General features: G+C 40.2%; 1 protein-coding gene across 1 annotated transcript; it reads left to right on the top strand.

Moving 5' to 3' along the window:
• The first annotated feature begins 400 nt into the window (after positions 1–400).
• On the top strand, positions 401–10,288 carry gxylt1b (glucoside xylosyltransferase 1b). The gene is made up of 7 exons (XM_074698258.1): positions 401–696; positions 1,647–1,845; positions 1,925–2,056; positions 2,301–2,552; positions 2,685–2,808; positions 4,829–5,001; positions 9,249–10,288. Exons 1-7 carry the CDS (start codon positions 494–496, stop codon positions 9,408–9,410), a joined length of 1,245 nt encoding a protein of 414 aa, XP_074554359.1. The 5' UTR covers positions 401–493; the 3' UTR covers positions 9,411–10,288.
• Positions 10,289–13,837: the final 3,549 nt, after the last annotated feature.

Here is a 13,837-nt window from a genome sequence, read left to right as displayed (position 1 = left end):
CAAGTTTAGATTAAAAAACAAGAAGATAGCAAACTTCTTTTCACCCGGAGAAGTATAAATTTTTTGACAGTTATTGATCTATTATAACATACTGAATCTCATATTTTCTCTAGTACTTTATTCACAATAGCCTCCTTTGATATAAGACAGAAAAGACCTCCCATTTAATTAAATGTAGCTGTAAATAAATTCTTGCATACTTGATGAAAAAAAGATTACTTTCCTTCCTGTGTGTCTTCTTTCAAAGGGAATTTGGGTACCTTTGTATCGGACATGCAAATAAAAGGAAATTTACTACAAGTCTCCTTATTCTAATGTAAGTGCAAGTATTTTTACTACCACCAGAGAGCAGGATATTTTCAGTGCGCTTGTGTTTTATTTTCTCATCACTAACCGGAAGTGCTTTCTCATCACCTCTAACTTTGTCATTGTTAGTGTTCGTTAGTTTTGTGTGTCATGACTTTGGCTCCGAGTTCTGTTTTAAAACTCAATTATGCGGCGTTACATTCGTGCACTGGCGTTGTGCATGGTGTTTGCCGTGTTTTCGGGCTTGTATGTTTACAGTAAGTTGTTTTACTCGGACGTTTCGGTCGGAGGAAGCGGAACGAAGAAGGTTCTCAACCCAGCGAGAGTCCCCGGAGGCAGTCGAGGGGTCGCGGACAAAACCGGGCCCCAAAAAACACACTGGTACAATCGGTAAGTTTGTAGTTTCAGACACATGTTGCTAAAACTATGTGGAAATTGTAAACCATGTTGTATTTCGGTTAGCGTGGTCTCAGCTGCAGACACCTAACCGTACTGTCAAACTGCGTCACATTCCTATACATCGTAAGTAACGTTACACGCAATTTAGCTAGACGCTAGTACGAGAGTTCCGCGAGACTTCGTAATTATCTTATAATACGTCACCGAATTAGTACAGTTTGTCAACGAAAAATGGCTTTAAACAGTATTAAAATATCTCCTGCAATTCCAAACCAGCTTTAGACTTCAGTGTGTAATTATTCTTCAATATTGGATAGAAATTATGTTGTACTTTTTACACAATACAAAAACAGTCACTTTTAATTTAAGGGGCTGAAAATGTAAAGTGGCATTTTATCTTTGCTGTCACACACAACATAAGCGTCAACACTGGATTTATCTCCAGAAAAAGTTCTTCATAGAGATCACTTATGACCCTGAAAACACCAGGTAAGACTCAGTCCAAGAAAGAGACATAAATAGCACTGGATGTACATTTCTGTGATTAAAAAAAGAGACATAAAATGACAGGTTGATCGTTGAATGTAATGGTTTAACTCAAAAGAAATTTATTATTTTTTTTTTTCTTTTAAACAGAAGGTAGAAAAAAAATTTTTGACAGAAAAAGTGTCAAGAACTGTGTATTATTATTATTTTTTTAATTATTATTATTATTTTTGTCTTTCCTACATTCGTTTTAAATGAGCTTTATGTCATTGAAATGTCTCTAAATGAGCTTCTAAATTCATTTTTTGTTAAGAGGTAAACAGTGGTAACACTAGGTGTGAGCTTTTGAAACAGTACAGGGTAGATCTATTGTGTTAAATCTGTGAACACTTCCTGGAGCGAAAAATAACTGACCCGTAACTTCACTGAGTAAGACTCCCCATCTTCTCTTTCAGGTACATCATGCGTCAGCGGGGTCAGCTCGAGGCTGGTGGTGGCAAACCTGACCCTCCCATGCACCTGGCCGTCGTGGCCTGTGGGGACAGGTTGCAGGAGACTCTCACTATGATCAAGTCTGCCGTGCTGTTCAGCATCAAACGGCTCTCCGTGCACATTTTTGCTGAGGATCAACTGCACGCCAGTTTTATGGAAGCAGTGAGTAAAAAAAGACACCACAACTTGACTTTTCTCTAAGAAATGTCTCTTCATCTATGCGTGTATGTGTGTTTTCTAGCTGGAGTCGTGGCCTGATTTTATCCGCTCCAGGTTCAACTACACGGTCTACTCCATCAGCTTCCCCAGTGAGAATGCAGCTGAGTGGAAGAAACTCTTCAAACCCTGTGCTTCTCAGAGGCTCTTCTTACCAGTAAGTGTAGAAACTATTGGAAACATACATAAAACATAATTCTCATGAAAAACATGAAGTGACTTTTTCTTTTCAAGTCAGCTTGATATATGATAAAGAATGTGCTATATTCTGATTAGTGCCCCCTTCAAAAGGTCTTTTGCAGAACAAACTGGCACCATGCATCATTTAAACCACTGGAGGGCGTCTGCATTATTCACTTCCTCCAACACCTGTCTCTTTGTGTCTTTTTCAAACTCTTCAGCTGATCCTCAAGGACGTGGACTCCATTGTGTACGTGGATTCTGACATCCTCTTCCTGCAGCCCGTAGACCGCCTATGGGCTTTCCTGTCACAGTTTAACGCCTCCCAGCTGGCCGCCATGGCCCCAGAACATGAAGAGCCACGGATTGCTTGGTACAACCGCTTTGCTCGCCACCCCTTTTACGGCCGGACCGGAATCAACTCGGGGGTCATGCTCATGAACATGACGAGGATGAGGAGTGTGTTTTTTAAGGTAAGAGCTGGGGACTTTAGACACAGCACTACTGTTGTTGGCCTCTAGATGGCCTCATTGTGCTGCAGTTGTTCAGCTCAGTGTGTGAGAGGACGCATTCTGATGTTAGAGAATCTATTCTGTGTTTGACAGAATGATATGACAGCTGTGGGTCTGCGTTGGGAGGAGCTGCTGATGCCTCTACTTCAGAAATATAAGCTGAACATAACCTGGGGAGACCAGGATCTTCTTAATATCATCTTCCACCACAATCCTGGTGAGTCTGCATGAAACATAAAGCGTTGATGATCTATTTCCATTTGAGACATGTGGGATTGGGAACATCGGCGCTGACACTAACTCCAAAGTTAAAATCATAACATCACTAACAGCCTAATCCAGCAGTGACGACTATTTAATTAACTGTTGTTGCTTATTTTCATCATTATTTATCTAATCTCAGCCAAGAACTTTGATTAACTGTCATTATAAAAACATTTTTGAACACTGTGAAAGTCAATCAGGCCATAATCACTCTCTTTGAGTGAGCACAATTTCAGTTAATTGAATAATTTACAAAACATCCTCTAATACGACCTTCCTTTAATGAAAATTATTCTTGTAGGAAAAACAGTCTCTGCTTCAGAAGCCTCTTGAGCTGTGTTCACAATCACAACCAGTGCTGAGCAATTTTCTGTTCTTTCACAGCCCAACAAATCATTCTTCTAATAATACTATTTTGATGTTACAATCTGCTTATTGAAAAAGCTGTTAAATATTCTCGGATAAAAAAGTTCAATATTGAAGTATTCAGTAATAAAGATATGGAAAGTTGGCCAGAAGATGGAATTTAGCTCTTCTTCAACTTTCTAAATCCTCATACCAGAACTAATACCTGGGCTTTGGTATCAGCAGATGCTGAATCTGATTGGATCCAAGGCCAGTTTTAATTTAACATCACCTGTTTCTTAACACGAGGATGCTAAATTGATGCTGGTATTTGATCAAATCAGAATTGTCTGGTTGAAACAAGTGAGAAATACCTCCAAACTGCTAAATCCCTGTTATCTTTAGACATGCACAGATCGATCAGTGCCGATTTCCTTCATTTTGGGGCATCGGTGATCGTCCCATCCTTACAAATGAAACTGATCTTATGTACCTCCAGGAAGGTCTGACAGCCAGCCATTGTTGCTTTTTGCTCTGAGACCTAAAACTCAGGAAACTCTATTGGTTGTTTAAGTTAAAACATAAAGATTGTATTGTTTTGCAGGTGTTGTTTAATGATTTTCAATTAAATAAGATTGGAAATTTGAAGGCATATGCTGTCGGTAAAAAAAAAAAAAAATCAGTATAGACCCAAATCTGTATCGGCAGGTCAGGCTTTTTAAAGATTGGTGATCGGCCAGAAAATTGTGATTGGTGCACCCCTAGTTATCTTCCTTCATGCATATTTTGGCTCTGCCTCACTAAAATGATAAGTCCTGGCTGATGATGTTAAATACACACATGATTGTTGTAAACACAGAAAAGCATAGAGATGAGTTTAATAGACCCAGCCCTCTGTCACCAATCTAACCTTTTGTGTCAATGAAAGCCCATTTCCACCAAGCGGTCCAGTATGGATCAGTACAGTTGAGAGTGGTGAACCCTGATCCTGTTTACGTTTCCACAGCTAACTGTGCCCTTCTTGGTTGGCAGCATGTAAGCTGGATGCTGATAGCAGCATCAGCTACATGATAGCGTGATGGCATAGCAGCACAACACAGTTTAAATGCAACGAAGAAGAAAAGCACGACACAGTAAACAAAGCAAAACAATTGAAGACATCCAGTAATTCGTTTTCTTTGTGATTATTTTCAGGTTATATACACAAAATCAACTAGAGATTTAAAAAAGGTATGGTGATGTGTTGTTTCTATTTCCACTGTCGCACAGAAAGAGACGATTCTTTCAACCAATCGATGGACTGCAGTGTTTCTAGCTCCACCTTCTGGGATTAGTTCGGTATGTTTGGCACCCCAACAGAAGGGTACCAAAAAATGAGATGGTACGGGCCGGTAATTTGGGGACCTGTCCTGATTTTAGTCAAAGGAAACTCCACAAAATGCGTGACATACTGAGACCAACTTAATTAACTACTTGGTGGAAACGGGCTTACTACCTGGTACCAGGATCAGATCGGTGCTTCCCTACTTATTACAGATCTTCAATCACCCACATTTGTATGTTGTGCTTTATGCCTCTTTTCACAATGAATAGTTTTTTGTTCAAACTTGTTTAAATGTATTTTTCAGAGTGCTTGCTGGAGTTTCCCTGCCAGTGGAATTACCGTCCAGATCACTGCATCTACGGCAGTAACTGTGCGTCAGCTGAAGACGACGGCATCAACATTCTGCACGGGAATAGAGGCGTTTACCACGACCACAAACAGCCGGCCTTCAGGGCTGTTTACGAGGCCATACGGAAGGTGAGCCAGGCTGTGTGTATGTGTGTGTGAGACCCTTAAAGACGCTTACACAGAACAGAAACTTAAGCTTCTTCAAAAGCTGTTTGAAATATTCATTTCTCAAGATGAAATTCACACTAAAAAAATAAAATACATATCCTCCACACATCAGAGGGCACAGAGACATTAAAACAGACGGTCTAACATTAAACTCCTACAGCCAGGATTTATCATAATATAGATTAACTGCATCACACTTTGTCAGTACAGCTTTTAATGTTTACTAAAGTCATCCTCATCTTAATGTGCCTGACTTTATGTCTTCGTGTTTCTGCCTGTGTTTGGTGATCTTTTGTAGATGACAGAAAACATAAAAGCAGTTTTTCTACCATCAAATTTTACAACAAAAGGTTTTAATTTGCTGGAGTGGCTAACAACTGAAGTTTTATCTGAACTGGGGGCAGATATCACTGGCTGTAGAGTGACAAAGGGAGCATCTTGTTGAAGTTTATCCTGAGTCGGGGACACTTCTCACTCTTTTATTGGAAACACAGTCAAAGGTTTTATTGTATTACTTTTATTCTGATTTGTTCAAACATCCTGAACACAGAAAGTTGGGTGAATCTCTTAAAAAGCCTTCTGGGAAATAAAATGTGACTCAAAACAAAAAGTGCAACCAATTAAAAGTCTCCTGGGTACATTCAGGTTAAAAAAGAGCCTTGTGAGGCCTTTTAAAGTGTCGCAGGTGTAATTTAGTGCACTATCTGATGAGAGGAGCCTTTTTATGACCCCAGTGACACACCTGCTCTCCTCCTCCAGCCTCTTCCTTTATCCTCCTGGATTAGTTTCTGGATTGTTCCTGACCCCAAACACCTTCAGTGTTTGTGTCTTCAGGTCAGTACCATGTTGCTAAGGTTTGACTAAAGCTAATTTCCCCTCATAAGGCGTTTATGGGTTGTTTACCAGCGTGTGATGATATTGACGGCCTGAGTGTCATTTACTTAATGAAGCCGTCACTGTTTGGAGTCTCATTGCTTTCTTATTAACAAAGCATCGAGCACAGATCAGTGGGATGGCTCATCCATAGCTTATCCATAGCCTGCAGTTAAAGAGAGGCGCTTTTTAGAGCTGGATCAATGACGGCAGCACACACACACATGTACCTGTGGTGTGTATGTTGGTACTATTGAGCATAAACCTCCACATGAGGGCCCAGAGCAGGCTCTAAAACACACAGCTTCTCCAATAGCCTGTGTTAGGTATCGACACCTCCATAGATATGTGATTAAGTCTGTGGACGGCGGTGTGTGGATTGATCCTGCGTGTGTTTCGTCTCACTGGACAGATCATTTCATTTATTTCAGGCTTGTTCATGTGCAGCAGATCCTAAGGGTATCCGTGCAGGGTTCAGGAGAGAAACATTACTCTGGAGCTGAGGTTGAAAGTGATACTCCGGGATGGAACAAGTTGGGTCCTATCGCAAGGTTTAGGGCAGAAATTACCCCTACACTGCAAAAAACTGAAATCTTATCAAGTGTTTTTGTCTTTTTTTCAGTAAAAATTGTCTCATTATACTCGATATGAGCCACTTTCAACTTATCAATCCAGAAAAATGTCTTGTTTCATGTTATCAGAGTACAAAAATGAGGTTTAAATGGCTTGTAACCAGTAAAAAAATCTGCCAATGGAACAAGAAAAAATTGCTTTAAAATTTCCTTGAGACTTGAACAATGTCTCAATACAAGTAACTTTTCTCTTGTTCCATTGGCAGATATTTTTTACTGGTTACGAGCAACTCAGACCTCATTTTTGTCCTTAAATAACTTTAAACAAGTCATTTTTCTGGATTGGTCATGTGAATTTGGCTCACATTGAGTCTAAAAAGGAATTTTCTACTGAAAATAAGACAAAAATAGAATAGAATAGAATAGAAAATACTTTATTTATCCCCAAGGGGAAATTCAGGAGTCACCGCAGCATTTAAGAAAACAAAAGTAAGAAAGAGTATAGAAAGTGCAAAAATGTCCATAAGAAGTTAGATGACGACATCCCGTCCACCACTCGTCCACCACTCTCCAGCCCAGCCAGTCTCCACCTCCACAGGGTCCAGGACTGAGCCTCCCCAGCAGTCTGTTCAGTCTCTGTCTCCTGGATCCTGTCTGCTCACAGCAGGCGAAGCTCCTCCAATGTGTCGCGGCGTCCGATGTCTGCTCCGTCAGCCACGTCCGTGAACAGCACGATGCCGCTGGGTTAGCACAGCTAGCTCACCCATCCCCCGGAGCTAGATCCCACATTTCCAACAACGATGGATGGAAGGACAGGTCCACGTCGTCACTTCCCAGCTCACATCTGAGAACCAGCACGTCGTCCTCACCTCCTCCTCCTCAGCTCGAGGGAAATCATCAAGCCCTACACTAGTTAGCATTGACATGCTACAGGCTGCTAACAGCTAATTTCGCATGTAAACAATGCAGCCATGGTTACATGTAGGATCTCCAGACAAACACAGGAGAAAAGTAGTAAAAAATACCGCCGAAGCCACAAAAAGTTTGGTGTCCATGACCAACAATGAACCATACAAAGTGATGATCCACTCCAAATACAAAGATGACGAAAAAGAGACGAAAAAAATTACAAGAATCGGACAAAGACGAGAGAGCTGCTGCAACAGGCAGCTACTTGGGTAGCGCCTAGCAACCGTTAAATCGTGTCGTAAAACGGCGCTACCTCCGCTGCAGAGCCACAGCTGTGTACAAGGCGCTCGCCGCTTAGTGTATCAGTCTGTGCACGCGGCGTGCCAGACATAAACAAACGCAGGTAGTCTGCCAGGACGAAGAGACACGATGAGAACTAGAGCCTTATTTAGCTGTGTTTTTGTGTGAAAGTAATGTGCTGAAAATTCTCTAAATAAAGCGTGAATGGAGACCGATATCAGATTTTTTCAGTGGGAGTCCGTTTATTTGTGTTTTTGGTCAAGTAGAATATGGCCCCGTCTGAGTGCAGAGGAAACCAGCAGAGGAGCAGGGAGGGGGTGTTTGGTGTGAGCGCTCTGGGCTTCTGCTGCACAAAAACACTGCTGTAGGGGTAATTTCTGCCCTAAACCTTGTGATAAGACCCAACTTGTTCCATCCCTGAGTATCACTTTGAGGGCTTCAAACCTGCAAACAACTGACAAATGGGACATTTACACTGAGGTCTGAGTGTGTGTGTAAGTTTCCCATCAGAGAGGAGCACTGTGCAGCAATGACATGAGGACATGAGTGCACAGCCTGGACACCTTTCTTTTTCAAAGCTCTATTAATTTCAACATTTACAGGCTGGAAATCAATTGATGAATTTTAACTTGATCAAGTTTTATATCTCATAAACTTGGCTCCACTTTATGCTTTTTTGTGAGGCCCTGAACCCTCACACAAAGGATCAGGAGTGAAGCCCTCACAGCAGTGCTCCTCCCTGTCTGTCTGCCCGTCTGCCTCTCAGACAGACCGTCCGTCCGTCATAAAGCATCCTCTTCCTCCCTGCTCTGCAAAAAGCCCAGCCCAAGAAGCAGCAGTTAAATTTTACAACCGCTGGTACATTTAGAGTTGGAGTCTGCACGCCGAGGGTGCCCCATCAGCCGAACAAAATCAATACAGAAACTGTAAATGCAACTTTACGGCCGGCGTGTGTGTGTGTGTGAGTACATGCTCGTAAAAACGCCATTCTCTTTGTGACCCAATATCAGGGACCCAAGCGCAAGCAAATGAGCTGGCATAAAAAATGGTAATTCCCCTTTGATTTCCTCGGAGCGTAGTAAAGGCTCCTTCATTATCAGGAAGACATGAAACTTCTTCTCTGATCCTCTGTTATCACTGGACGCTGAGCCTATAGCATAAAACTGAACCCAGTCCGCTTTATGTTGTGCCCGGCTGACCCATCCGAATAGATTTGGAGACCCATCTGAGTCCAGCGTGCCTCCTGGATACAGTTTTAATTTATCTCAGGGCAGATATCTGCTCACAGCAGCACTTTGCTTACTAACTGAGGGAACCTGATCAATCACAGCGGAACGGTAGGAGGGTGAGAGCCGTCCTCGGGGGAGTTTGGACGGTAGTTTGGGAGTTCAGCCGCTCGTTTGAAGTTTTCTAAGCCCACTCATGCAACCTTTAGCCAACAACCCCCGTGTTCCAGCACAGAGGAGGGAGAGAAATGAGTCTGAGAAGAAACATCTTACTCACTGAGTCCAAACTCATCATTCTTACCACATGTCCAATGTCTTGTCCTTCCAGTACCCTTTCGGTGCAGACCCAGTGACATCCCTATTGGAACCTCTCGAAGCAGAACTCTTAAAGACGACGCACACGTACTGCGGTAAATCCTTCCCGCTCTTCACAAAGAGACTGGCTCACAGCCTGGAGAACGTCAACAGAAAGACCCGACATGGACGGTGACGAAAAGAGCTCAACAATGATTGATGAACGGCCACAAGACTTTTTTTATGGCTCTGAACTGAGCAGACGTCTCAGACTGAGACTCATAACTACTCTTCTTAGTTGCTCTGGAAAAGAGCGTGATGTAAACGCCTGAAATCGACGCTTAATGCTGCAAAAGCTTTGTTGTAAAGTCCTCATTGAAGTTGTGAAAAGTAATGACTGCAGATGCACACGTGGATTTTCTGTCCTCCCGTGTGTTTTACCACAGACTTTCACAGCATTTAGACTCTTCCTTGTAATTAATCACTCCAGTTAGATCATGAAGTTTGGAAGAGCAGCTTTTGTCTTTCCATATTGGAGAATATTTTCTAAAACTCTTATTAACAGAGGCAAAAAAAAATCACATCAGACATGGAGAAAGGCTTTTCACAGAGCCTTTGCATGCACTGGACCACTTTTTCAACCACTCCATTACAAACATGAAGTCATTTCCGGAGTATTGTTCTAAAAATGTGAGCTTTTTAGCAGCAGGGGTTGAGTTTATGTAACCTCTATCAGGTGTGTCTTTCTGTCTTACATTATCTGTTACACAGGTTATCTGGACTGGAATTGAAAAAGCTAAACAGGGTGACTCAAAACAGATAGTTTTATGTGAAATAATCTGAACGTGTAAATAAGCTACAAGTTCTGCTAATGCCAAAGTTTTTTGTTGAATAAATGTTGAGTTTTAAAATGTTGAATGTATTTCAGACACTTAGGAGGAGGATGAAAATGTGGTCTGTGTTTGTGTCGGTGTGTTTGTGATGTATGAAGATCCTTCGTGACATTTTGTGCTATCAATGTGTGATAAAATGTTTTTTTTTTTACATTGAAAATAAATTCCTTTTATATGGTAAGTGCTGCAGCGTGTCCTTTTCACCACCAGGGGGTAGCCTTTTTTCTAATACGCTCCCATATGACTGTCCAGCTGCAGACCTCCACTCTCAGCCGACTCTCTCTGGAGGCTCCACTCCTCTACTACCAAGATATGAAGTAAAATTTCAAAATAAAAGTTGCCTTCAGAGTTTCGTTGGGTAGACACATACAGTTTTTCTTCCTTTTGATGACCTTGGTTAACCTGTTCCCTCGATAGTGTTGCATTAAGAAAAGAAAATGGATGAAATACATCATCAATTACACATTAGTTGGTGAGCACCCCTGTTTGGTGTAATGATCTCATTTTCATTCCCTCATTTGTTTCACACCCCAGCTAGCTTAGCTTAGCAGATGGAAAAGTTTCCCAAGAAAACTCTTATTCAGGATTTTCCACTTAAAGTTTACTGAAGAACTAAACAAATAAAAATATGTACATTACTCTGTCACTCAAGATTCCTATTCAATACATTCAACATGTCGTACATCTCCTAATGTACCAAAAGCAATATGAAAAAAAATAGCGCTAGCTTTTGGCTAAAATATATGGGAAATTGCATTTATATGCTAGCGGTTAGCATATAATGATATAACTTTGGTTTAAACCAGAATTTCAACTTTCATCGCAGAAAAATATCGCAGTTAGTCTCTGTTACTCAAAACTGTAAATGTCAAAATAATAACAGACAGATGTTTTCCAACAGGACAATAAACTAAAACTTGCATGCAGGCTATGGCTTAAATTATTGCAATCACCACTTCAAGACACTAGATGGCCTACTTCAGTCAATAACGTATAATAAAACGATTTTTATTTAATTATGCCCAGAGTGTCCAGATCAATTCACCAGTTTCAAATTTATATAATAGTAAATTCTTTGCTAGCTCAATAAAAAAAAACTTTTTTTTTTTTTTTTTAAATTTATTTATTTATTTATTTATTTATTTTTTTTTTTGCTTTAATTCACATTCTTAAGTTACTTCCTTCTGATAGTGGAGGGGTTCTCAGAGTAGAGCCTCTATGAGAGTCCGCTGAGAGTGGAAAGGTGTTTTTGGAAGAAGTGATTTGAAGTAGGAATCGATGTCAAAGATAAAACAAATAAGCTAATTTTCTGTTCCGATGTTGATCCCTAGTTGCCTTAAGCTATCACATTCCCATTAAATGTTTCTCCTCTCATCAATAGAGAGCATCTTTGTTAGTTTATCCTTTAAAAACCTAACTTAAGATTGATGCTACATCTCTATCACCTCCTCGTGCAGATCAATGGACTTGCCAATAATCTATGACTCGTCCACTGACGCTGAGCTGCTCATAAAGTGTAAGTGATGGACCAATAACAGCCGTGTGGCTCACACTGTAAACCACACTGACTTTGTGAGATAAGTTTATGTTTATTCCCATTAGAGGAGGGACGTGCGTTCATTTACGTTCCACAGGACTCTTGATTTATTGCACCAGAAACATCCTTCATTCATCACAATACATCCATATGAGAGCTTATCAATTACCTTTATTGACCCGTGTGCTTAAACGCAGCATGTAACCGCCCGGGTCCTCAGGGAGAGGCAGAGACAGTGGTTTAAATTGAGCACCATGTTGAAAAATTCAATATGAACCATCCTCTAAGGTTTCATTTTGGTGAAACTACATGTTTTATAATCACAATAAATAACTCTGATTTTATTCTTTGTGCCGTCGTGCCTGGAAGACAAACTACTCAGAATAAATATGTGACCTCCAGCATTATGAGGAGACTTTACGGGGTAATTACATGAACCCGTGTGTTTGCATTTACCATCAGATTTTTGTTCAACTCCAGGTAAGGTTGTCCTTTTCTTCTTTGTGACTGAATGGAGTGCTGAAGAGGGGAGATGAGTGCACAGTGGGAGCACAGAGAAATGGCTGATGGGAGTGTGTTAGTGATGAAAGAAAAAAACAAGGCTGTCATGGCCAATATAGCAATTAGGGCACTTTGTTGCTGCAGAGCTCTCTCTGTTTGGGTACGGCTTTGCTGAAAACAGGGTTGGACCTCAAAATGGTACCATTGAAAGAAAAGAGAAACAGAGATTTGGAGAGAAACAAACACATTCAAGGTGTTTGCTGCGCTTGGTGAAAGTAGCTCTCAGTGGTGGATGAAAGAGGGGCTAATCATGAGCTGTTTTCATTTATCACATAAAGAAAACAACTCCTAATACAATATAAAGAAAATCTCATTAAAACAGGAAAAACATCTTTTTCACAGGGGATAAATGGATTTTGTATTAAGCAAAATAACTAAAGGGGATAAATGGAGGAAAGAGGAACCAGCTACCAATTTATCAGCATGAGAAAAAACATCAGTATTGTTAAATTTGTTTACAGAGAAATAATAACAACATGGAGTGACCTGTCAGAAATGTGCTGGTGAAGACATTAGATGGTTATCTATCCTTGAGTCATGCTGCTGCTGCTTTAAGGTTAGCATAAATATAACTGCTGTTTTTTTAGCTGCTATATGGGCTAGTATGGGCTTTCTTTCTTTTGTTTCTTGTAAGCTGGAAGGTCATGTCAGCAAGTATTGTATCTGCGTGTCGTTTGGTCTAAATCACTCAGTAATAATCCCATTTCCACCAAGTGGTTCTGTTCAGTCCAGTTCAGTCCAGTTCAGTTCAGTTCGTCTTGACAGGTCCCCAAAATTACCAACCCCTACCGTCCCACTTTTTGGTACCTTTCTGTTGGGGTGCCAGATAGACCAATCTGACCCAGAAGGTTGAGCTAGAAACACTGCAGTCTGTTGATTGTAGGGCTGAACAATCAATCAAATTGTTACCACAATGTAACAGGGTGCAATTTTCAAATCGCAGTGTCTGCAGTTAAAAAAAAATTAAATTAAAAAAAAGTTTCATGTACACAGACCTGGAAGGGATAAAGTAACTAGTGCTCCTTCTTCCTTAAAACCAGCTGAAGTCCAAATGCTGTTTTTTTCTGGCAACAATATTTACATCTACAAGGCTTGAAGTTGAATCAATCAGTCAATATGCTTCTGTGATGTTGATAGTTAAATAATGACATATTATTTGTATCAACTCGTGCTTCAATCTATTTCATTTCATCATAACATCTAGGCCTGGCCTTCATACTATAGAATGATTTAGAACGATTTATTATTATTATTATTATTATTTTTTAGATATTGCAAAAGACCCCCCCCCCCCAAAAAAATAAATAAATAAATAAATAAAATAAATAAATAAATAAATTAATTAAAAATAAATAAATAAGTAAATTCAAAATAATAAATAAATAAATAAATAAATAAATAAATAAATAAATAAATAAATATTGCATACTAAATCATGGTCCAAAAAAAATTTGCAATTTGATTATTATCCAAAATCGTTCAGCCCTAGTTGATTGGGTAGAACAATTGTCACTTCCTGTGCTACAGCGGTAAGAAAGAAAAAAAGCTTGGTTGTTCTTTGTGACAAAAAGCCAGATGCTAGTCCCGAAGGAAGACAAATTGCTGGATGTCTTCCTTCGTTGCTCTTTGTTT

This window comes from Halichoeres trimaculatus, unplaced genomic scaffold, assembly GCF_033239565.1.
Source record: "Halichoeres trimaculatus isolate MK-OKI-2021-1 unplaced genomic scaffold, fHalTri1.1 fHalTri1_scaffold_21, whole genome shotgun sequence".
NCBI classification, from domain to species: domain Eukaryota; kingdom Metazoa; phylum Chordata; class Actinopteri; order Labriformes; family Labridae; genus Halichoeres; species Halichoeres trimaculatus.
Note: the sequence above shows the minus strand (reverse complement) of the source record. Positions and strands in the feature narration are given on the sequence as shown.

What these genes read in the sequence shown, in the direction of transcription:
- gxylt1b (XM_074698258.1), top strand. Translation starts at nt 494, where the DNA reads ATGCGGCGTTACATTCGTGCACTGGCGTTGTGCATGGTGTTTGCCGTG. An exon ending in CTCAGAGGCTCTTCTTACCA is followed by an intron (nt 2,057 to 2,300) that starts GTAAGTGTAGAA and finishes CAAACTCTTCAG; the next exon opens with CTGATCCTCAAGGACGTGGA. An exon ending in TGAGGAGTGTGTTTTTTAAG is followed by an intron (nt 2,553 to 2,684) that starts GTAAGAGCTGGG and finishes TGTGTTTGACAG; the next exon opens with AATGATATGACAGCTGTGGG.